The sequence below is a fragment of the Lonchura striata genome, chromosome 5 (genome assembly GCF_046129695.1).
Source record: "Lonchura striata isolate bLonStr1 chromosome 5, bLonStr1.mat, whole genome shotgun sequence".
NCBI classification, from domain to species: domain Eukaryota; kingdom Metazoa; phylum Chordata; class Aves; order Passeriformes; family Estrildidae; genus Lonchura; species Lonchura striata.
In genome coordinates, this window is record NC_134607.1 from 71,487,956 (window position 1) to 71,511,394 (window position 23,439).

Here is a 23,439-nt window from a genome sequence, read left to right on the forward strand (position 1 = left end):
AAAAAAAAAAAAAAAAAACAAACAGTGGCTGATTAGAGTGGATGAGGTCAAGCTATTCCCCCAAAACCACTGGAAATCTGTGGTAAATTTTCACTTTTCATTGCAATAAACCCTCTTTCCTTCTCTAATTCCTGCAGAGGCTGCTGAGAACCTCCTGAGGAAATCCAGCAAGGCCAAGTTGGGGTCTTCTCCTGTCCTGCCTCCAATCCCACCTGGACAGACAAACACCAACGCCTGACAGCCACATCCATCCCGATTTCTGTCACACTGACTCTTCCTGACCCTGCTTTTCCATCTCTTGCTCTTCAAAAATCTATCAAATATTATTGTTGAATCCATTTCTGATTAACTCTCAAAAAAAAAAAAAAAAAAAAGGATTATTTATCTATAACTTTATTAAAAAGCAATTTCTGTGTTTCCCAGAGACAGAAATTATTTCCCCGGGCACTCTCAGCTGGGAAATGATGGAGATTCTTTTCCTACAGTGGAATTATATCTTCCATTAATTTTATAGATTTAATTGAGGTGTGGAAGCACCAGGGCATCTGATAATATTGTCTGTGTTGTAGGACTGGTGAATTATTTAGAAGAGGGATTTTGTGAAAAGTTCAGAGGGAAATTGGGAGCGAAAACCAGTTCAGAGTTGGGTTTTTTTTTTAAGTAAAATGTGGTTGAATCACAATTATTTGATTTGCAAGTGGATTTAAACAACCTAGTGAGGAGCCATCAGCAAAAATGAGAATTACTGAGAGCCAGCTGAAGGGGTAGGAAGCGAGTGAAGATTTGGGTTTTCACAAGACAATAAAACTCCTGAATTAACATTTGTCCTGATTAATTTTTGTTGCCTTCTACTTCCAGAGCCTTTTGCCTCAGCAGGTTGCTCAAAGCCCTTTCCCTGCACAGAAAATGGGATTTTGTCCCAGTTTGGGGCCATGGAAGAGCCAAGGGTTTTGTTGATTAAATTGGATTAATTACACCAAGCAGCTCAGGGTGAGTAATTCAGATTCAGAGGGGCCTCAAATTCCAAAGCTTTTTAGGAAGCATTTCCATGGAGCGGGATCCTCCAGCTGAAGATCAGCAGCTCTTCCAAGGCTCCGGATTTTTCACATTCAGATTTTCATGATTTTCTGGATTTTGGCAGAACAAGAAGTGATTCCGTAGCCCTGGGGCACAGGGAGCTCACAGCCAAAACTGGGAGCTCCCAAAACTGCAAAATTTTGGGGTTTTCTTGGCCAAGGCGGTTCAGTGAGGACTGAAAAAACACCCAAAATTTTGCAGCAAACCATGGAATCATGGAATGGTTGGGAATGAGTGGGAAGGGACTTTAAATCCCATCCAGTGTCCAAGGACATCTCCCACTGTCCCCATGTCCAGCCTTTCCTTGGACATTCCAGGATCCAGGGGCAGCCCCAGCTGCTCTGGCAATCCCAGCCCAGCCAGGAATTCCTCATTCCCAAAATCCCACCCCAAGCTCCCTTTCCCAGGGAATTCCCTCCATTCCCAGCTCTCCCAGCCTGGCATTGGATCCATCTTCACCCTGACTCTGCTCCAGGAAGGAATTTTGGGATCCGGGGGTTTCACTGGGAATCTCGGCACTCCAGGAAGGATCTCCCTTCCCTTTTCCATCCCCAACTTCCATAAAAATCCCTCGGGATGGATTCTGGGCCTCCTTGATCCCAGAATCCCAGAATGGTTTGGGTGGGAAGGGACCTGAAATCCCATCCCATTCCAATCCCACCATCCCAGGCTGCTCCAGCCTTTCCTGGGACATTCCAGGATCCAGGGGCAGCCCCAGCTGCTCTGGCAATCCCAGCCCAGCCAGGAATTCCTCATTCCCAAGATCCCATCCCTGGCTGCCCTCTGGCAGTGGGAGCCATTCCCTGGGTCCTGTCCCTGCAGGCTTTTCCCAAATTTCAGCTCTCCTGGAGCCCCTTCAGGGCCTGGAATGTGCTGGAAGCTCTCCCTGGATCCCTCTCCTCTCCAGGGGAACATTCCCAGCTCTCTCTTTCAACAGTAATTATTATTTTGAACAGCGAACAGCTTCTTCGGCACAGAATCCTTAGGAAGTGCCTCCAACTGGCGTTTTAGGGTCACTAAATAACCCCAAAAAGTCACTTACGGGCCGCTCCTCACCACAAACAGCGCCGGGGCCGCGCCTCCCCCTGACGCCGCCTCAGCGCCGCCATTCCACCCCAGAACTACAACTCCCATAGTGCCCCGCCCTGGGTGCCCGCCGGGCGCCGCGCTGCGGCGGCGCGGAGCCTGCCGGGAGTTATAGTCCCCGCGGCGGCGGCGGGCGGGCGGCGAACGCCCGGCGGCCGGAGGAGGAAGCGGGGCAGGATCCCGGGATCGAGGCGGGATCCCGGGATCGGGATGCGGCCGCGGCCCGGGAAGCCGCCTGGTTGCCCGGAGCGGCGCCATGCACCCGGCCGTGGCGGTGGGGCTGGTGTTCGGCGGCTGCTGCAGCAACGTGGTGTTCCTGGAGCTGCTGGCCAGGTGCGGGGCCGCGGAGAAAGGCGGGATAAAGGGATAAAGGGTCGGGATCGGCGTGATCCTCTTGGAATGGGGTCCCTCGGGGGTGTGAGGGGATGAATTCAGCAGCAGGGCCGGGGTGGGTTTGGGGGATTTGGGGCGCTGAGGGGGTTTGAACACCCTCAGGCCTCGGTGCCCCCTCATGGAAGAGCCCAGAGCGAAATCATCGCTAAATCATCGCTTTTTAAAATTTTTTTAAATTTTTTTTTTTTTTTAAGTGCTTCAGTGTGAAAATAACCCTAAAATGTCAGCTCAGGAAGCTTTTTGGGGTTTGGGGTTTTTTTCCCCCTTTTCTCCCATCCTGTCCCTTATTCCTTGGGAAAAGAGCCTGACTCCCACCTCGCTCCATCCTCCTGTCAGGGAGTTGTGGAGAGAGATTTAATCATAAAATTCACTCCCATTAAAATCGAAATTAAATTCATTTATAGCTCAGTTCATGTCAATTATGTGACATCCAAATAAATGACTAAATAATGTGTCCCGGCTAGGGGATGTCCCCATCCCACCCTGTCCCAGCGCTCAGATCCCAGGGACAAGGCAGGAGCTGCCCCTGGGGACATTCCAGGGAATGTTTTCCACCTGGAAATCCCAGCTTGGGCTCTTGGAATGTTTTCCACCTGGAATCGTTGCTCTGCAAAGTCACCGAGTCCCCTTGAACTCTCAGATTGGAGGCTGATGATTTTTGGGGATCTCACTTTCCTCACTCACCCTGATAATTTTGGGAATCTCACCTTTCCCACCCTGATGTTTTTGGGGAATCTCACCTTCCTCACTCACCCTGATGATTTTGGGAATTTCACCTTCTTCACTCACCCTGATGTTTTTGGGGGATCACACCTTCCTCTCTCACCCTGATAATTTTGGGGGGATTCTCACCTTCCTCAGCCTGGTGTTTTTGGGGATCTCACCTTCTTCACTCACCCTGATAATTTTGGGAATCTCACCTTTCCCACCCTGATGTTTTTTGGGATCTCACCTTCCTCACCTTGATGTTTTTAGGGATCTCACCTTCCTCATCCTGATGTTTTTGGGGATCTCACCTTCTTCACTCACCCTGATAATTTTGGGAATCTCACCTTTCCCACCCTGGTATTTTTTGGGATCTCACCTTCCTCACTCACCCAGTTGATTTTGGGGATTTCACTTTCCTCACCCTGGTGTTTTTGGGGATCTCACCTCCTTCACTCACCCTGATAATTTTGGGGATCTCACCTTTCCCACCCCGATGTTTTTGGGGATCTCACCTTCTTCACTCACCCTGGTATTTTTTGGGATCTCACCTTCCTCACTCACCCTGATAATTTTGGGGATTTCACTTTCCTCACCCTGGTGTTTTTGGGGATCTCACCTTCTTCACTCACCCTGATAATTTTGGGAATCTCACCTTTCCCACCCTGGTATTTTTTGGGATCTCACCTTCCTCACTCACCCAGTTGATTTTGGGGATTTCACTTTCCTCACCCTGGTGTTTTTGGGGATCTCACCTCCTTCACTCACCCTGATAATTTTGGGGATCTCACCTTTCCCACCCCGATGTTTTTGGGGATCTCACCTTCTTCACTCACCCTGATAATTTTGGGGATTTCACTTTCCTCACCCTGGTGTTTTTGGGGATCTCACCTTCCTCACCCAAGGCTGGAAGCTTGGGAAAAGACTGTTCAGAAAGCTGGGAAGACCTGACTGGGAAAAAAGTGATGCCTGAACTGGTTGGGCGTGTAAAATCCCAGCGAGTCAGTGTGGGGCTGCACCCCTGAGCCCTCAGTGCACTCCAGCTTCCAAAATCAGCCCAGATTATTAAAGGAAAAAGGGACTGCAAAATCCAGCAGTTGGGATATTTGCTCCAATACGGGATTCAGGTGCACAATCCCTGGATAAATCAAGGAGTTTGTGTGAGGAGCTGTTTTTTCTCTCGGGGATTATTCCAACCTCTGATTTCCTGCCTGGTTTGTGTTGCAGCATCAGTGACAGAGGAGGGCTGAACCCTTTGGAAGCAAAAAAAAAACCAAACCTTTGGATTTGGCTTTTTTTTCCACTCAGGTCTCCCCCAAGCAAACCTTAAACCAAAACATTTGGCCCTGTTCAAAGACTGAATTATTCAAAGGTGACTCAAGCCCAGAGGAGCAAATTCCAGAAATCCAATTGCAGACATCAAGGGAAAGCTGCTTTTCACACAAAACCTTCTTTCAAGCAGCACCTCTCATCCACTTTAAAAATTCCTCCATTCCTAAAAATTCCAACTGCTCAGTTCCTGTTCCTTTTACTCACCCTGATCACCTTTAGTCCCAAAACTGGGATAACACAAATTATTTTGTTGGGTTTTGGAAGGAAAAATTCCTCTTGCAGATGAATATTCCCAATAACAAGCAAAATCCTGGAGCAGAATCCCGGGAAAAGGCAGTGACCAGGTTGGTGAGGAGTAGCAAAGGTGATTGGGAAGAAATTTGCTCAGGATTTATAAGGAAAGCCAAGGAATTAGAAGTGTTTAGTCTGGAAATACCTGAGGGCAGACAAAACAGTTTAAACGTGTGGAGAGTGGCTGCAGAGGAGAGAAGAGAAATATTTCTGCTGGGCTGGGGAGGCAGAACAAGCAGTCTCAAATTTCTTGATTTTAGAGGCTCAAATTGCTGTGGAAAGGATGTAAATAAGGCCCAAAAAATCAGATTTTCTCCCTTTACATGTGGTGGAGTAGGAGAGAGAGCAGGGAAACTTCTTGCTGGGAGGACTTTTTTGGCTGTCTGCAGCTGAAGCAGATCTTGGGTTGATAGATCCAAATTTATCTCGTTTTTAGGTGGATCTGAGTGAGGATTGTGAGCCAAAGAAGGAGCCCTTTTTTAGCTGTGTCTTATCAGCCAGCACAAAACCCCGAGTGCCAACACTGCTGATAAAATGGGGCCATGTCCAGGGCTCTGTGATTTGGGAGGAGGCAAAGCCCATCCTTGGGTTTTATCCCGGGTTTCCAGCTCCTTGTGATCCCCTCTGGAGGTGAAAGCTTGGAGATAAGGCTTGGAGATAAGATTTGCAATCCTGGAGCTTCTGGCTCTGCTTCGAGGTCTCTTCCTCCCAGGAACTTTTGAACCTTTCAGCCTCGGAGCTGAAGTTTTATGGATAATGAAGTTTTTATGGATAATGAAGTTTTTATGGATAATTCTTCTTCTGGGAAGAAGAATTGGCAGGTGGGCACAGGGAAGTGCCTGAGGGTGGTGCCCATCTCTGGAAAAAGCAGGGAAAAGTGGATTTTTCCAGGTGTTGTTGGGTCAGCCCTGCATTCCCCAGGTGGCTGCTGCTCCTCAGAGCTCTGTGGGGTGACAGAGGAGAATTTGGAGGAGGCAGCTTGGAAATTCCTGTTTTCCAGGGCATTTCCCACCTTGAATCCTGCAAAACTGCATCCAGCATGTTCCGTGAGGAGCAGCGCTCTCCCAGGAATGCTTGGCCTCAGTTTCTGTCTTGCACCAGGAAAAAAAAAAGGGAAAGATTCCCTAAATCCCTCCATCTCCCACGAGCTTTCTCATTATCTGCCCTGTCACGGCCTCCTCTGAGCTTCTGCTTCCCAGGAAATCCTTCCCTGCTCCCCGAGAGCTCCTCAGGGAGTGTTTGTTTGAATTCCCTGGTGTGGAATTGTGGAATTCCTGCTCCCACAGGATAAACACTTGGATTGCTCGGAGCTGGTGGCATTTCTGCACTCCTGGGTCCCTCCAGTGGGGACAAAAAGGGACTAAGAGGATCCCTTTTGAGCTCAGCCAAAATTTTGTGGATTTGGAAGCCTGGAGCAGTTGCTGTCACATTAAAAAGATCCGTGGATGTCACGTGGGATTTCTTCCAAGACTTTTTTTGGGCTCCTGTGAGGAGTTTTGGTCCCTTCTAGACTTCACAACCAAAATTCTTTTTTTTTTTTGCATCCAGAAATCCCAGGGGAGCTGAAGCTTTTTTAGAGGAAATTGAGCAAATCTGAACCAGGGACACTCTGCCAGCACAGACCCGACCTTGGCCCTTCCCTGCTGCAGCAGGCATGAGGAATATTGAATTTCCAGCTGCCTTTTCCCCCTGGAAAGGCAGATTACCTCAGATTCCCTGACCTCTAACAAACACAGAGTCCTGCTAAAGCCACTTTCCTGGGAAAGAGAGAGATCCAGCAGTTTTTCCTTTCACTCCCTGACCTGACTGCTCCAACATTCCCAGTTCCTCTTGGGAAATGTTGGAGGAAACACTCCGCAGGTGTTTGCACAAGCTCAGGTGAACAAACCCTGAGTAAAACCTCTCCAGGGTGGGTCTCGTTCTGGGAAAAGGGGTTGGATTCTGGGAAAAAGGATAGGATTCTGGGAAAAGGGGTGGAGTCTGGAAAAAGGGGACAGGAGTCTTGGAAAAGGGATAGGAGTCGGGAAAAAGGGGTAGGATTCTGGGAAAAAGGATAGGATTCTGGAGAAAAGGATAGGATTCTGGGAAAAGGGATAGGATTCTGGAAAAGGGTAGGATTCTGGAAAAAGGGGTAGGGTTCTGGAAAAAGGGGTAGGGTTCTGGGAAAAAGGATAGGATTCTGGAGAAAAGGATAAGATTCTGGAAAAAGGGGTAGGATTCTGGAAAAAGGGATAGGAGTCTGGGAAAAGGGATAGGATTCTGGGAAAAGGGATAGGATTCTGGGAAAAGAGATAGGATTCTGGGAAAAGGGGTAGGATTCTGAGAAAAAGGATAGGATTCTGGAGAAAATGATAGGATTTTGTAAAAAGGGACAGGATTCTGGGAAAAGGGACAGGAGTCTGGGAAAAGGGATAGGATTCTGGGAAAAGGGATAGGAGTCTGGGAAAAGGATAGGATTCTGGGAAAAGGGATAGGATTCTGGGAAAAGGGGACAGGAGTCTGGGAAAAGGGATAAGATTCTGGTAAAAGGGACAGGATTCTGGAAAAAGGATAGGATTCTGGGAAAAGGGACAGGAGTCTGGGAAAAGGGACAGGATTCTGGGAAAAGGGACAGGATTCTGGAAAAGGGATGAGATTCTGGGAAAAGGGGTAGGATTCTGGGAAAAGGGGACAGGTGTCTTGGAAAAGGGACAGGATTCTGGGAAAAGGGACAGGATTCTGGGAAAAGGGACAGGAGTCTAGGATAAGGGATAAGATTCTGGTAAAAGGGACAGGATTCTGGGAAAAGGGATAGGATTTTGTAAAAAGGGACAGGATTCTGGGAAAAGGGACAGGAGTCTGGGAAAAGGGATAAGATTCTGGGAAAAGGGATAGGATTCTGGGAAAAGGGACAGGAGTCTGGGAAAAGGGATGAGATTCTGGGAAAAGGGGTAGGATTCTGGGAAAAGGGACAGGAGTCTGGGAAAAGGGACAGGAGTCTGGGAAAAGGGACAGGAGTCTGGGAAAAGGGACAGGAGTCTGGGAAAAGGGATGCGATTCTGGGAAGAAGGATAGGATTCTGGGAAAAGGGACAGGATTCTGGCTCTGCTGCCTCCTTTTGTTGGATCCCAGTGTTGGCTCTCCCTGGAATGGCTCTGATGCTGTCTCTCCCTGCCTGCAGGCAGTTCCCGGGATGTGGGAACATCGTGACCTTCTCCCAGTTCCTGTTCATTGCTCTGGAAGGTTTCATCTTCGAGGCCAACTTCGGGAGGAAGCGCCCGGCCATCCCCATCAGGTACAATCCCAAGGTTTTCCCCAGCAGGAGTGGCCTGGATCTCTCTTTTATCTCCAAAAAACTTCTCATAAAGTGGCTTTTCCACTTATCCTGTGGAAATCCCATCCAGCCTGCAGCATCTGCAGAGCCACGTTGGGAAGTTGTCAGGCTGGATAAAATCCCCACTCGTTTATCAGTTTTTAATTTTTAATGGGAAATTGCCATCAGATCCTTCCCTGTCACAGGAACAGGGCAGAGATTTGCACAGGGAAGAGTTTGTTGTGCTTCAAGAGCTTTTTATCTCTGGGATTTGGTGTGGTGGGAGTGGGAAGGGAAAGTTTTCCTGGAAAATCACCCAAATTCACTTCACATTTCTCCACTGGGGATGAGCTTGGTGACAGACCTGGAAACTGCTCTGCTCCAAACCTCTCCATGCATCCCACGATCCTTCCTGAGGGGTCTCTCAGCATCTCAGGGAGGCTCCTGCACATCTCCCACGTATTTTTCCATGTTTCAGGAACTATTTCATCATGGTGGCCATGTTCTTCACCGTCAGCGTGGTCAATAACTACGCCCTGAACCTGAACATCGCGATGCCGCTGCACATGATCTTCCGCTCGGTGAGCTACCTTCTTCTCCTCCTTCTCCTCCTTCTCCTCCTTCTCCTCCTTCTCCTTCTTCTCCTCCTTCTACTTCTCCTTCTCCTTCTCCTCCTCCTCCTCCTCCTCCTTCTCCTCCTTCTCCTCCTTCTCCTCCTTCTCCTCCTTCTCCTCCTTCTCCTCCTTCTCCTCCTTCTCCTCCTCCTCCTCCTCCTCCTCCTCCTCCTCCCATTCCATCATTTCTGCTGCAGCCATCCCTGTTCCATGTGTCCTGAGAGCACCAAACCCCTGTGGAAATCCTGAATTCCAGCAGGATTTCCAGGAGCGCGGCCTCGCTCCAAAGCTCAGCTCCAAAGGTTTCACGTAATGGTGTTGATCATTAAATTCCAGCTTAATGGATAGACAGGGAAACAGGCTCAGACAGGCTTTGGAATTCCAGAGCTGAGGGGGAAGTGGCAGTGACAAAAGCAATCCCAGACTCTGGTTGGCCAAAGGGATTCAGCTGTCCCTGCCACCAGGTGGTTCCATGTCTTGAACATTACAGGTCAGAGAGCATGGATTTGGGATTTGGGATTTGGCCTAATCCACCTGCACAGTTCTTTGCTTTGGGAAAAAAACCCATTAAACTGCATCTTCACTGAAGTGTGGATGAGTGCCAGGCTAAAAGATCTCTTAAACCCCAAGGAAATGGAGGCCCAGCTGTTGGGAATAACAAAACCTCCTGGTGGGAGCACTTTTCCCACAGCACATCCTGGGGGTGGAATATCTGGAATCGGGAGAGGTTCAAAACCAGCCCACACTGCAGGAGACCTGGTCCCAGTTAAACCAGTAAGATTTGGCCATGTTCTGAAAAAAAAATAAGGGGGAGGTCCCCAGCCCAGTGTCCTTGTTCCCAAGGGAGCCAGCTCACCTTCTCCCCTTTTCCTGGATGAAGGGAATCATGGAATCATTGAGGCAGGAGAAGAACTTTAAGCTCATGGAGTCCAACCAGTCCCAGCACTGCCAAGCCATCACTGCCCCATGTCCCAGGTGCCACAGGGCTTGGAAATCCCTCCAGGGCTGGACAACCCTTCCAGGGCAGATTTTTCCCAATATCCAACCTCAAGGAAGCTGCACCTTCTCCCTGTCAGTTTTCCTGCTTCAAACGTGGCTTTTCTCCTGGTGTTCTGGTATCCACCACACTGAGTTTGCAGTGTTCCTTTGGGAGCAGCATCCCAAGCTGGGGAATTCTGGCCTGCTGACCTCATGTTTTGGTTTTCCCTTCTGTTTTTATTTTGTTTTTTTTTTTTTCCCAGGGTTCTCTGATAGCAAGCATGGCTCTAGGAATCATCATCCTGAAGAAAAGGTAAATCACAAACTTCTTACCTTTAGGGAATGCTCTGCCATGGATTAAATCCTGCTGGGTGTTTCGTGCCATCATTTTTCCTGTTAAATATTCTGATTTTAATGCTGGGAAACTGGGACAGGGAGCGTGGCATGGAGGCTGGAATAGCTCCTCCTGCGTTTGCACCTCTTCCCTCCTGTCCTGGCTGGAATTCTGGGCTGGGGAGAGATTTTCCACAGCTGCAGCCTCTGTGTTCAGTTCTGGAAGTGCTCCTGCGGGATTCTGTGCTGCTGCGGCTGGGCTGGAGCTCGGTGCCTCCCTTCTGCTGGGGACTGTGGCTCCAGCAGTGCTGATAACGTGCTGGTAACACGTTAATAACACGCTGATAACATGCTGAGAACACATCAATAACACGCTGATAACACATCAATAACATGCTGATAACGTGCTGATAACACGTTAATAACACGCTGATAACATGCTGAGAACACATCAATAACATGCCGGAAACACATCAATAACATGCTGATAACGTGCTGATAACACAGCAATAACATGCTGATAACATGTTGATAACACATTGATAGCATGCTGATAACACATCAATAACATGCTGATAACATGCTGATAACACATCAATAACATACTGATAACACGTTAATAACACACTGATAACATGCTGATAACACATCAATAACATGCTTGATAACACATTAATAACACGCTGATAACACATTAATAACACGCTGATAACATGCTGATAACACATCAATAACATGCTTGATAACACATTAATAACACACTGATAACATGTTAATAACACACTGATAACACATCAATAACTGATAACATATTAATAACATGCTGATAACACGCTGATACCACATCAATAACATGCTGATACCACATTAATAACATGCTGGTAACACATTAATAACACACTAATAACACATTAATAACACACTGATAACACATCAATAACATGCTGATAACCCACTGATAACACATTAATAACACTGATAACACATCAATAACACACTGATAACACATTAATAACACTGATAACACGCTGATAACGCTGAGCCGTACCTGCACAGACTCCAGGCCGGAGTTGTGGGATAAACTGGGAGAAATGCTGGGATAAACTGGGAGAAACGCTGGGATAAACTGGGAGAAGCGCTGGGATAAACCGGGATAAACGTGGGGAGAAAAGCCCCCTGAGGTGCTGAGCTGGAGTCAGCTGGACTGGCCGGTCAGGAGGGGCAGCGTGCCCGTTATCCCGGAATCCGGGATATCCTGGGATGCAGGGACCCCGGCGGGGTCGGTGGCGTGTCCCTTGTCCCCGTGCAGGTACAGCGTGCCCGTTATCCCGGAATCCGGGATATCCCGGGATGCAGGGACCCCGGCGGGGTCAGTGGCGTGTCCCTTGTCCCCGTGCAGGTACAGCGTGCCCGTTATCCCGGAATCCGGGATATCCCGGGACGCCTGGCGGGGTCGCTGACGTGTCCCTTGTCCCCGTGCAGGTACAGCGTGCCCGTTATCCTGGAATCCGGGATATCCCGGGATATCCCGGGACCTCGGCGGGGTCGCTGACGTGTCCCTTGTCCCCGTGCAGGTACAGCGTGTCAAAGTGCAGCTCCATAGCCCTGGTGTCCCTGGGCATCTTCACCTGCACCTTCATGTCTGCCAAGCAAGTGGTAAGGCTGGGAAGGGACCAGGAGCCTCAGGAATTCCCTTTGCCTGGTTTTTCATGGAGACGCGAGGTGTCTCCGACCTCTACATCCGCTCCCCAAAAAGCTTTTCCTCCTGGTTTTATTTTCCTGTGGGGATTTCTTTAATTTCAGGCGTCTCTTCACCTGTTCACGCTGCTTTTTGCTGGGAGTAAACCTCATTTTTTTGGTAACAGAAAAGAGTGAATCCTCCACAAAAAGCCATCAGAAATCTTCCCTCCTTCCATCCCACAAGAAATTTTTGCCTTTCAGGCTGGATTTTTCCTGTTGTCATCCACCCTGACCCTTAAATAAAGTGGCAGTGCTGGGAGAGCAGGAAGGAGGGAAGCAAATCCATGCGGAACGCAGTCGGAGTCAGCACCCACGGCCTGGCCCTGTCAGCCGATGACAAAAAAATGGCAGAAAGGGAAAATTGGCTGCACTTAATCCAGCTCGGAGAGGTTGGAAATGAAAGGGAGCTGTCAGAGCTCCAAATTCCCATCATTTCCGAGCTTTTTACCCGAGGAGGGGCTGGGCTCCGCGGCCTTGGCTCTCTGTTAATCCACTTCAGCTCCCAGCAGTTTGGAATTCGGGGTTGAGCTGGCAGCTGTGGCAGAGGTGAATAAATCTGATTTTCCCTGGAGCACGGGGAAAGAGCTGAGGCAAATCCAGCTGGAGCTGTGCCCTCGGCCGGATTTCATCCATTTCTTGAGCACAAGCCTGGGTTTAGGTCTGGTTTTAGCTCCTGACGGGCTTGGCCACAGCTCTTATTCCTTCCCACACAGTCATCCCTGGGAATGGGGACACAGGAGCCCGGGAATGGGATGGGAGCACGGGAACCTGGGAATGGAGACACAGGAACACAGGAACCTGGGAATGAGGACACAGGAACCTGGGAATGGGATGGAGATAGAAGAACCTGGGAATGGGGATACAGGAACCTGGGAATGTAGACACAGGAACCTGGGAATGGGATGGGAGCACAGGAACCCAGGAATGGAGACACAGGAACCTGGAAATAGGGATAGAGGAACCTGGGAATGGGATGGGGACACAGGAACCTGGGAATGGGGACACAGGAACCTGGGAATGGGATGGAGATAGAAGAACCTGGGAATGGGGATACAGGAACCTGGGAATGGGGATACAGGAACGTGGGAATGGGGGACACAGGAGCCTGGGAATGGGATGGGAGCACAGGAACCCAGGAATGGGGATACAGGAACCCAGGAATGGGGATACAGGAACCTGGGAATGGGGATACAGGAACATGGGAATGGGATGGGAGCACAGGAACCCAGGAATGAGATGGCAGCACAGGAATGTGGGAATGGGATGGGAACACAGGAACCTGGGAATGGAGACACAGGAGCCTGGGAATGGGATGGGAGCACAGGAACCCAGAAATGAGATGGCAGCACAAGAATGTGGGAATGGGATGGGAGCACAGGAACCTGGGAATGGGCTGGGGATACAAAAACCTTGGAATGGGATTGAGGACACAGGAGTCTGGGAATGGGATGAGGATACAGCAACCTGGGAGTGAGGACACAGGAAGCTGGGATTGGGCTGGCTTTGGGAGCTTGAAAAGGGACCCTGATTATTTTTGTGGTTAAAAGAGTTCAGTCTCATCAAACCAGGCCCTTCCTTTCAGGAACAATCCTGATTATTATTTTTTTTTTTTTTGCTGGAATCTCTGCATTCCCTGGAGCAGCGTGGGAAGCCTGTGGCTGCTGCAGGGGCCTGGTGGCTCTTGGTGACTTTGTGTCTCCCTTCAGGCATCTGACTCCAGCTTAAATGAAGAGGATGGACCCCAGGCTTTCCTCTGGTGGTTGCTAGGTATGTGAGGCTCGCATTTCTGGGATCCTGGCAGGATTCTTGGAATTCTCTTGGCGAAAGGAAGAGGGGCTGGGGCTGCTCCAGGTGTTCCTTCTGCACAACAATTCATGGAGGAGGCTTTAAAGTGTGGTTTTCTCCCTCCACCCTGGCTCTGTTGGTGACTCTTTGGGAAATCTGGGATTGATTATTATCAGTAGTGGCACAAAGTGCATCCCTGGTATTTTTACGGGATCTCTTGGATGCCTGTAGTCAAACCCTGGAATTGTTATCAGTTTTCTTACCAAGTCTGGGCAGTTTGTTTGTTTTTTTCGTTTTTTTTTTTGCCCCTGAAAGCCAAATTTGGTGAGTTGAAGCTGCAGGGCTGTGCTTCCCTTCCAGGTATTGCTGCCCTCACCTTCGCCCTGCTGATGTCTGCCAGGATGGGGATTTTCCAGGAGATGCTGTACAAGAAATTTGGGAAGCACTCCAAGGAGGCCCTGTTCTACAACGTGAGTCCCTGGGGCTCTCCCTGCTCCAAGGTCCTTTCCACTCCTGGATTGGGCACAAAAAGGATCCCACCCTGCCAGGATGGGGCAGTGAGGAGCCTGCTGAGATCCAGCTGCTTTCCAGCAGGGAATTGGGGTGGATTCCCATCCCCTGATCCCACCATGGATTTGTTTCTCCCCCCCAGCACGCGTTGCCGCTCCCTGGATTCCTGCTCCTGGCTCCCAACATTTACCAGCACGCCGTGCTCTTCAGCCAGTCTGGTGAGTGCTGGGCTGCTCCTGGGCCTTCCCAGCCTCTGGAAAAATCCTGTGGGAAGTTCCCTTCCTGCAGTGGTGCATGCTGGCAGCTTGGGGTGTTCCAAGCCTTTTGAATTTTGAGGAATTTGCAGGAAGGAATTCCTGGCTGGGCTGGAATTGCCAGAGCAGCTGGGGCTGCCCCTGGATCCCTGGAATGTCCAAGGGCAGGTTGGACACTGGGGCTGGAGCAGCCTGGGACAGTGGGAGGTGTCCCTGCCACGGATGGGAATATGGAATTTAAGGAACCATTCCATAATTCCATGATTAAAGCCCAAGTTTCTAACTAATTCCCACACACCAGCCACATCCAAGAGTGATCCCTGGGAAAAGGAACGTGGTGGCTCAGAAATGGGAATACCAGGACCTAATCCTCAATAAGGGATGTAAGCATGGACCTGCTGGGATTTTCTTTGCTGGTGTTCCCCAGGATTTGCTGTGGGAGCAGAGTGGATTCCTCCAGCACGAGAGCTCTGACCCAGGAGAGCAAAACAGAGCTTTTCTCCTAATATTTTTCCTTATATTCCATTTTTCCCTCTGGAATTGCAAGCAGGAGGGCAGTGTAGGGCTGCAGGACCATGGTTAGTCCTGGCAAGGAGAGAGGCTCCTGAAGCAGTGACCTCATCCCATCCTTTTTCCCTGCAGAGCTGTTCCGGGTGCCGGTGATCGGCCTCACCCTGCCAATCATGTGGTTCTACCTCCTCATGAACGTCGTCACCCAGTATCCTTGATCCTGATCCCACCCCTTGTGGGGTGGCACGTGGGACTGGGGGGACTGGGGCTGCCTTCCTGAAGCCTTGGGGGCTTCCTGAAGCCTTGGGGGCTTCCTGAATCCTTGGGGGCTTCCTGAATCCTTGGAGGCTTCCTAAATCCTAGGAGGGATCCTAAAGCTCTGGGGGCTTCCTGAATCCTTGGAGGCTTCCTAAAGCCTTGGAGGCTTCCTAAAGCCTTGGAGGGTTCCTAAATCCTTGGAGGCTTCCTAAAGCCTTGGAGGGTTCCTAAAGCCTTGGAGGGTTCCTAAAGCCTTGGAGGCTTCCTAAAGCCTTGGAGGGTTCCTAAATCCTTGGAGGGTTCCTAAAGCCTTGGAGGCTTCCTAAAGCCTTGGAGGGTTCCTAAAGCCTTGGGGGCTTCCTAAAGCCTTGGAGGGTTCCTAAAGCCTTGGAGGGTTCCTAAAGCCTTGGAGGCTTCCTAAAGCCTTGGAGGGTTCCTAAATCCTTGGAGGGTTCCTAAAGCCTTGGAGGGTTCCTAAATCCTTGGAGGGTTCCTAAAGCCTTGGAGGCTTCCTAAAGCCTTGGAGGCTTCCTAAAGCCTTGGAGGCTTCCTAAAGCCTTGGAGGGTTCCTAAAGCCTTGCTTCTGAAAGCCTTGGAGGGTTCCTAAATCCTTGGAGGGTTCCTAAAGCCTTGGGGGCTTCCTAAATCCGTGGAGGGTTCCTAAAGACTTGGGGGCTTCCTAAATCCTTGGGGGCTTCCTAAAGACTTGGGGGCTTCCTAAAGCCTTGGAGGCTTCCTAAATCCTTGGAGGGTTCCTAAAGCCTTGGAGGCTTCCTAAAGCCTTGGAGGCTTCCTAAATCCTTGGAGGGTTCCTAAAGCCTTGGAGGCTTCCTAAAGCCTTGGAGGCTTCCTAAATCCTTGGAGGGTTCCTAAAGCCTTGGAGGCTTCCTAAAGCCTTGGAGGCTTCCTAAAGCCTTGGAGGGTTCCTAAAGCCTTGGAGGCTTCCTAAAGCCTTGGAGGCTTCCTAAAGCCTTGGAGGCTTCCTAAAGCCTTGGAGGCTTCCTAAATCCTTGGAGGGTTCCTAAAGCCTTGGAGGCTTCCTAAAGCCTTGGAGGCTTCCTAAAGCCTTGGAGGGTTCCTAAAGCCTTGGAGGCTTCCTAAAGCCTTGGAGGCTTCCTAAAGCCTTGGAGGCTTCCTAAAGCCTTGGAGGGTTCCTAAAGCCTTGGAGGCTTCCTAAAGCCTTGCTTCTGAAAGCCTTGGAGGGTTCCTAAATCCTTGGAGGGTTCCTAAAGCCTTGGGGGCTTCCTAAATCTGTGGAGGGTTCCTAAAGACTTGGGGGCTTCCTAAATCCTTGGAGGCTTCCTAAATCCTTGGAGGGTTCCTAAATCCTTGGAGGCTTCCTAAAGCCTTGGAGGCTTCCTGAATCCTTGGAGGGTTCCTAAAGCCTTGGAGGGATCCTAAAGCCTTGGAGGCTTCCTAAAGCCTTGGAGGGATCCTAAAGCCTTGGAGGGTTCCTAAAGCCTTGGAGGCTTCCTAAAGCCTTGGAGGCTTCCTAAAGCCTTGGAGGGTTCCTAAAGCCTTGGAGGCTTCCTGAATCCTTGGAGGCTTCCTAAAGCCTTGGAGGCTTCCTAAAGCCTTGGAGGCTTCCTAAAGCCTTGGAGGCTTCCTAAAGCCTTGGAGGCTTCCTAAAGCCTTGGAGGGTTCCTAAAGCCTTGGAGGCTTCCTAAAGCCTTGCTTCTGAAAGCCTTGGGGGCTTCCTAAATCTGTGGAGGGTTCCTAAAGACTTGGGGGCTTCCTAAATCCTTGGAGGCTTCCTAAATCCTTGGAGGGTTCCTAAATCCTTGGAGGCTTCCTAAAGCCTTGGAGGGTTCCTAAATCCTTGGAGGCTTCCTAAATCCTTGGAGGGTTCCTAAATCCTTGGAGGCTTCCTAAAGCCTTGGAGGCTTCCTGAATCCTTGGAGGTTTCCTAAAGCCTTGGAGGGATCCTAAAGCCTTGGAGGGTTCCTAAAGCCTTGGAGGGTTCCTAAAGCCTTGGAGGGATCCTAAAGCCTTGGAGGCTTCCTGAATCCTTGGAGGGTTCCTAAAGCCTTGGAGGGTTCCTAAAGCCTTGGAGGGTTCCTAAAGCCTTGGAGGGATCCTAAAGCCTTGGAGGGTTCCTAAAGCCTTGGAGGCTTCCTAAAGCCTTGGAGGCTTCCTAAAGCCTTGGAGGGTTCCTAAAGCCTTGGAGGCTTCCTGAATCCTTGGAGGCTTCCTAAATCCTTGGAGGGTTCCTGAATCCTTGGAGGGTTCCTGAATCCTTGGAGGGTTCCTAAAGCCTTGGGGGCTTCCTGAATCCTTGGAGGCTTCCTAAAGCCTTGGAGGCTTCCTAAAGCCTTGGAGGCTTTCTAAAGCCTTGGAGGCTTCCTAAAGCCTTGGAGGCTTCCTAAAGCCTTGGAGGCTTCCTAAAGCCTCAGGGGCTCCTGGTGGTGTAACTCCAAAAATACCAGGAAAGGGAATTTCTGTTTTTTAGGTTGGACTCGATGATCTCAAAGGTCTTTTCCAGCCTGGTTTGTTCTGGGATTTTGGGGCTTCTGCTCCATGGAAATGGAGGAGTTTGGAGTTTCCCTTGGCTCTGTGGCAGGGATTGCCGACACAGTGGGGAAACAAGGAGATTTGGGATGTCCCTGAGTTTGTGGTGTCCCATTCCCAGCTGATCCCAGGAGGGAATTTCCCCCACCCACAGCAGGCTGCCCATTCCCAGAGGGAATCCCCCGTGTCCATCCCCTGTATCCCTTACCTCCTGCTCCCAGGAGAAGATGAATCCTTGGAGGCTTCCCTGCCCTTGGGAGCTGCTGGTGGTGTAACTCCAGAAATACCGGGAAAAGGAAGTTCTGTTTTTTAGGTTGGACTCAATGATCTCAAAGGTCTTCTCCAACCTGTTTTTTTTAGGATTTTGGGACTTCTGCTCCATGGAAATGGAGGAGTTTGGAGTTTCCCTTGGCTCTGTGGCAGGGATTGCCGACACAGTGGGGAAACAAGGAGATTTGGGATGTCCCTGAGTTTGTGGTGTCCTGTTCCAACCCAGCTGATCCCAGGAGGGAATTTCCCTCACCCACAGCAGGCTGCCCATTCCCAGAGGGAATCCCCCGTGTCCATCCCCACTATCCCTTACCTCCTGCTCCCAGGAGAAGATGAATCCTTGGAGGCTTCCCTGCCCTTGGGAGCTGCTGGTGGTGTAACTCCAGAAATACCGGGAAAAGGAAGTTCTGTTTTTTAGGTTGGACTCAATGATCTCAAAGGTCTTCTCCAACCTGGTTTGTTCTGGGATTTTGGGGCTTCTGCTCCATGGAAATGGAGGAGTTTGGAGCTTCCGTTGTCCAGCTCAGTCCTGGCTGCTCCAGTAGGGGAGTCTGAGATTTGGGGTTTCCCTGAGTTTGTGGTGTCCCGTTCCCAGCTGATCCCAGGAGGGAATTTCCCTCACCCACAGCAGGCTGCCCATTCCCAGAGGGAATCCCCCGTGTCCACCCCTTAGCTCCGGCTCCCAGGTACGTCTGCATCCGCGGCGTCTTCATCCTGACCACGGAGTGCACGTCCCTCACGGTCACCCTGGTGGTGACGCTCCGCAAGTTCGTCAGCCTCATCTTCTCCATCCTCTACTTCCAGAACCCCTTCACGGGCTGGCACTGGCTGGGCACCGCCTTCGTCTTCGTGGGCACCCTGATGTACACCGAGGTGTGGAACAGCCTCGGGCCCCTCCTGGCGCGCTGCCGCCGCGGCCGGCCCAAGGGGGAGTGAATCCAGGGATTTTCCCGCAGGGATTTTGGTGTTTTTCCAGAGCAGAGCAGCAGGGAGCTGCCCCCTCCCAGGGGGTGTTTTTATAACAGGGGAGGTGTTGGCTGTGCCAAGCTCCTGGGAGAATGAGGATCCTCCGCTGGGAACTTGGGGGAAGGATTATGGAGGAACAATCCAGGTACATTTTGCGAGTCGGCATTTTTTTATGTGACCCCTTTTGCTTCCAATTTTTCCTCCTTTTTTTTTTTTTTTTTTTTTCCATTGGAATAACCCTTTTTAAGGAGCAGCTGATCCAGGGCTTTGTTGGGAGCCCATCTTCCATGCTGTTGCCTTGGAGCAGCTGGACCCTGAGCCAGTCTGGTGCCATCCTTTCATTGTCCTGGTGTCTGGAGCTGATGGCCGAGCCCCATTCCAGTGGGAATCCCTGATCCCTGTGCTGGGAGGATGTGGGATACAGCCCCAGCTGAATCTCCCAGTCCGCCCAGTGGATCCTGAGAGGGGCTGGGTTTCCTCTCCCAGCTCTCCTGCCATCCCTTGGGATCAGCTTCCTCATGGCTTTTGTGCCAGCCTGTCCCTCAGTGTCACCCCTGGCTGCTTTTCCTGGAGCTTCCCTGCAGTTTTCCTGGAGCAGCACCTTGTTCCCGTGCTGCTCAGCTGGGACAGTTATCCAGGAGGGATGGAGGGGGTTTGATAGCAAAGGAAAAACAAGGAAATAAATCCCAAAGTGATGAATGACAGCACTTTTCCTCCCAGGCATTCCCTGAGCCAAGGCCACCTTTCCAAAACTTCCTCCCTCTATTTTTACTGCTGATTTCTATCAGCTCCCTGGGATAATCCCCTTCCCAGCTTTTCCTGCCCTCATCCTTGCTGGGAGGCAGAGTGGGAAAAGGGAAAAGCTCCATGATGTGCTGGAGGCACTGGTTTAGCCCCAGCCCCAAATCCTGGTGTGGGAAAAGGGAATTCCATCCCACGCAGAGCCAGCGAGGCGCTGCCAGGACCTGCAGCTCCATCCTGATATCCGGAAGGATTTTTTTTTAATTCCCAGTTTCTGTTTTTCCTGAGCCTGAAACAGCTGAATTTCAAGTGCCATGGGATTTTTCCAGGGATTTCGTGGACAGGGAGGCTGACCTGGTGTAGGTCAGGTGTTGTTCCAGCTGTTTGTGGTGGCTTCTGGAAGGATCCCTGATTTTCATCTTCCAGGCTCTTCACACGGAGCTTCAGCTGGGATCGGGGAGGTGGGGAAGCCAGCAGAAATTCGGGATGAAGGATTTTGGGAACTGGGAGTAAGTGGTGAGGTTCTTCAGAGATCAAACATGGTGGGGAAACACCGGAGCTGTAACTCAAGGCCAGTGGGGTTTTATCCAGGGATTGTTTTATCCAGGGATTGTTGGATCCAGGGATTGTTGGATCCAGGGATTGTTTTATCCAGGGATTGCAGGATCCAGGGATTGTTGGATCCAGGGATTGTTGGATCCAGGGATTGTAGGATCCAGGGATTGTTTTATCCAGGGATTGTAGGATCCAGGGATTGCAGGATCCAGGGATTGCAGGATCCAGGGATTGTTGGATCCAGGGATTGTTTTATCCAGGGATTGCAGGATCCAGGGATTGCAGGATCCAGGGATTGTTGTATCCAGGAATTGTTGTATCCAGGGATTGCAGGATCCAGGGATTGCAGGATCCAGGGATTGCAGGATCCAGGGATTGTTGGATCCAGGGATTGTTGGATCCAGGGATTGTTGGATCCAGGGATTGCAGGATCCAGGGATTGTTGGATCCAGGGATTGTTGGATCCAGGGATTGTTGGATCCAGGGATTGTTTTATCCAGGGATTGTTGGATCCACAGGTCTTGTTATCCCGGGATTGTTGGATCCAGGGATTGTTTTATCCAGGGATTGCAGGATCCAGGGATTGCAGGATCCAGGGATTGCAGGATCCAGGGATTGCAGGATCCAGGGATTGCAGGATCCAGGGATTGTTGGATCCAGGGATTGTTTTATCCAGGGATTGTTGGATCCAGGGATTGTTTTATCCAGGGATTGTAGGATCCAGGGATTGCAGGATCCAGGGATTGCAGGATCCAGGGATTGTTGGATCCAGGGATTGTTTTATCCAGGGATTGCAGGATCCAGGGATTGCAGGATCCAGGGATTGTTGGATCCAGGGATTGTTGGATCCAGGGATTGTTGGATCCAGGAATTGCAGGATCCAGGGATTGTTGGATCCAGGGATTGTTGGATCCAGGGATTGCAGGATCCAGGGATTGTTGGATCCAGGGATTGTTGGATCCAGGGATTGCAGGATCCAGGGATTGTAGGATCCAGGGATTGTTTTATCCAGGGATTGTTGGATCCAGGGATTGTTGGATCCAGGGATTGTTGGATCCAGGGATTGCAGGATCCAGGGATTGTTGGATCCAGGGATTGTTTTATCCAGGGATTGTTGGATCCAGGGATTGTTGGATCCAGGGATTGTTGGATCCAGGGATTGCAGGATCCAGGGATTGCAGGATCCAGGGATTGTTTTATCCAGGGATTGTTGGATCCAGGGATTGTTGGATCCAGGGATTGTTGGATCCAGGGATTGCAGGATCCAGGGATTGTTGGATCCAGGGATTGTTGGATCCAGGGATTGCAGGATCCAGGGATTGTTGGATCCAGGGATTGTTGGATCCAGGGATTGTTGGATCCAGGGATTGTTGGATCCAGGGATTGTTTTACCCAGGGATTGCAGGATCCAGGGATTGCAGGATCCAGGGATTGCAGGATCCAGGGATTGTTTGATCCAGGGATTGTTTTATCCGGGGATTGTTGGATCCAGGGATTGCAGGATCCAGGGATTGCAGGATCCAGGGATTGTTTGATCCAGGGATTGTTTGATCCAGGGATTGTAGGATCCAGGGATTGTTTTATCCAGGGATTGTTGGATCCAGGGATTGCAGGATCCAGGGATTGCAGGATCCAGGGATTGCAGGATCCAGGGATTGCAGGATCCAGGGATTGTTGGATCCAGGGATTGTTTTATCCAGGGATTGTTGGATCCAGGGATTGTTTTATCCAGGGATGGTTGGATCCAGGGATTGCAGGATCCAGGGATTGTTTGATCCAGGGATTGTTGGATCCAGGGATTGTAGGATCCAGGGATTGTTTTATCCAGGGATGGTTGGATCCAGGGATTGTTTTATCCAGGGATTGTTTTATCCAGGGATGGTTTTATCCAGGGATTGCAGGATCCAGGGATGGTTGGATCCAGGAATTGTTTTATCCAGGGATGGTTGGATCCAGGACAGAGCAGAGCTGGCACGGAGCTGCTCCCAGGTGTAACATTCTGTGCATCCTCTGGGTCACTCTTCCTCTCCAGGACCTTGCATGTTGTCCCCAATTCCTGTGGGAATATTTGGGGGATTTGGGCACTCCTGTTTTTTGGTTTTTTTTTTGGTTTTTGGGTTTTTTTTTTTACCACGTGCTTTTCACTCCCAGCACATCAACCCTGGGTTGTTCGTTGCTGTTTGTTGCTTTCGTAAATTAACTTTTAAAAAAAAAAAAGTTAATTTTTTTTTTTTTAACTTCCCGGCGTGATCAGTGCGTTTGGAATATTTCTGGAGTCGCAGGAGTGGCAGCAATTCCTTCCCTGCCGGAGCACAGAGCAGGAAAGGTCCAGGCAGAAGGGCCTCGTTAGCCAAAATTAATTAAACCCAGGCTCCCCCTCCAGGCTGATTAGTTGGGTTTTAATGTTTGTGTAGAGATCAGAGCACCTATTTTTGAGCAGAGGCTGGACAGGAGGAGCCCGACCGCTTTTGGGGTGGCTGGTTGGGTTCCAGGTGGGGTTTTGGGTTGGTTTTTTAAAAGCAAAATAAATCCGTTTCCTCTTCAAAGGCTGTTGGGTTTGTGTCTCATTTTGTGCTTTGCTGGTGGCTGGAAAATTAATGGTATAATGGAATTTTTTAGGTTGGAAATGCCCTAAATCCAGCGCCAGTGGGAGCCTGGAGCAGCTGGGGAGGAGGAAATTCGGGATTTTGAGATCTCCCAGCAAAACTGAAATCTGCACAACTGTCCAGGTTTGGGGTCTCAGGCAAGACTCAAATCTTCATCAGAATCTGAGGTTCTCCAAAAAGATTCAAAATCTCAAAGCAGAATTTAAGGTTCTCCAAAAAAGGCTCAAAATCTCAAACCATGAGAAACTGAGGTTCTCCAAAAAGACTGAAGTTCTTCATCCATCCAAATTTCATGTTCTGCAAAAAAGGCTCAGATCCTCAAACCATCAGAATTTGAGGTTCTCCCAGAAAACTCAAAATCTCAAATCAGAGTTTGAGGTTCTCCAGAAAACTCAAAATCTCAAATCAGAGTTTGAGGTTCTCCCAGAAAACTCAAAATCTCAAATCAGAGTTTGAGGTTCTCCAGAAAACTCAAAATCTCAAACCAGAGTTTGAGGTTCTCCAGAAAACTCAAAATCTCAAACCAGAGTTTGAGGTTCTCCAGAAAACTCAAAATCTCAAACCAGAGTTTGAGGTTCTCCAGAAAACTCAAAATCTCAAATCAGAGTTTGAGGTTCTCCAGAAGACTTTAAATC

The 23,439-nt window shown here is 50.0% G+C and overlaps 1 protein-coding gene across 2 annotated transcripts; it reads left to right on the plus strand.

Moving 5' to 3' along the window:
• Positions 1 to 2,325: 2,325 nt before the first annotated feature.
• SLC35B4 (solute carrier family 35 member B4) lies at positions 2,326 to 22,975 on the plus strand. 2 transcript variants are annotated; one of them, XM_077783709.1, is made up of 11 exons: positions 2,326 to 2,496; positions 8,045 to 8,158; positions 8,655 to 8,757; positions 10,032 to 10,081; positions 11,676 to 11,757; positions 13,548 to 13,608; positions 13,987 to 14,096; positions 14,279 to 14,354; positions 15,033 to 15,108; positions 18,623 to 18,809; positions 22,818 to 22,975. In XM_077783709.1, the coding sequence occupies exons 1-11, from the start codon at positions 2,420 to 2,422 to the stop codon at positions 22,887 to 22,889; spliced, it is 1,008 nt and encodes a 335-aa protein (XP_077639835.1). In that variant the 5' UTR covers positions 2,326 to 2,419; the 3' UTR covers positions 22,890 to 22,975. The 2 variants fall into 2 exon arrangements, with proteins under 2 accessions (XP_077639835.1, XP_077639836.1); XM_077783710.1 differs by lacking the exon at positions 22,818 to 22,975 and having other exon boundaries at positions 18,623 to 19,606.
• Positions 22,976 to 23,439: the final 464 nt, after the last annotated feature.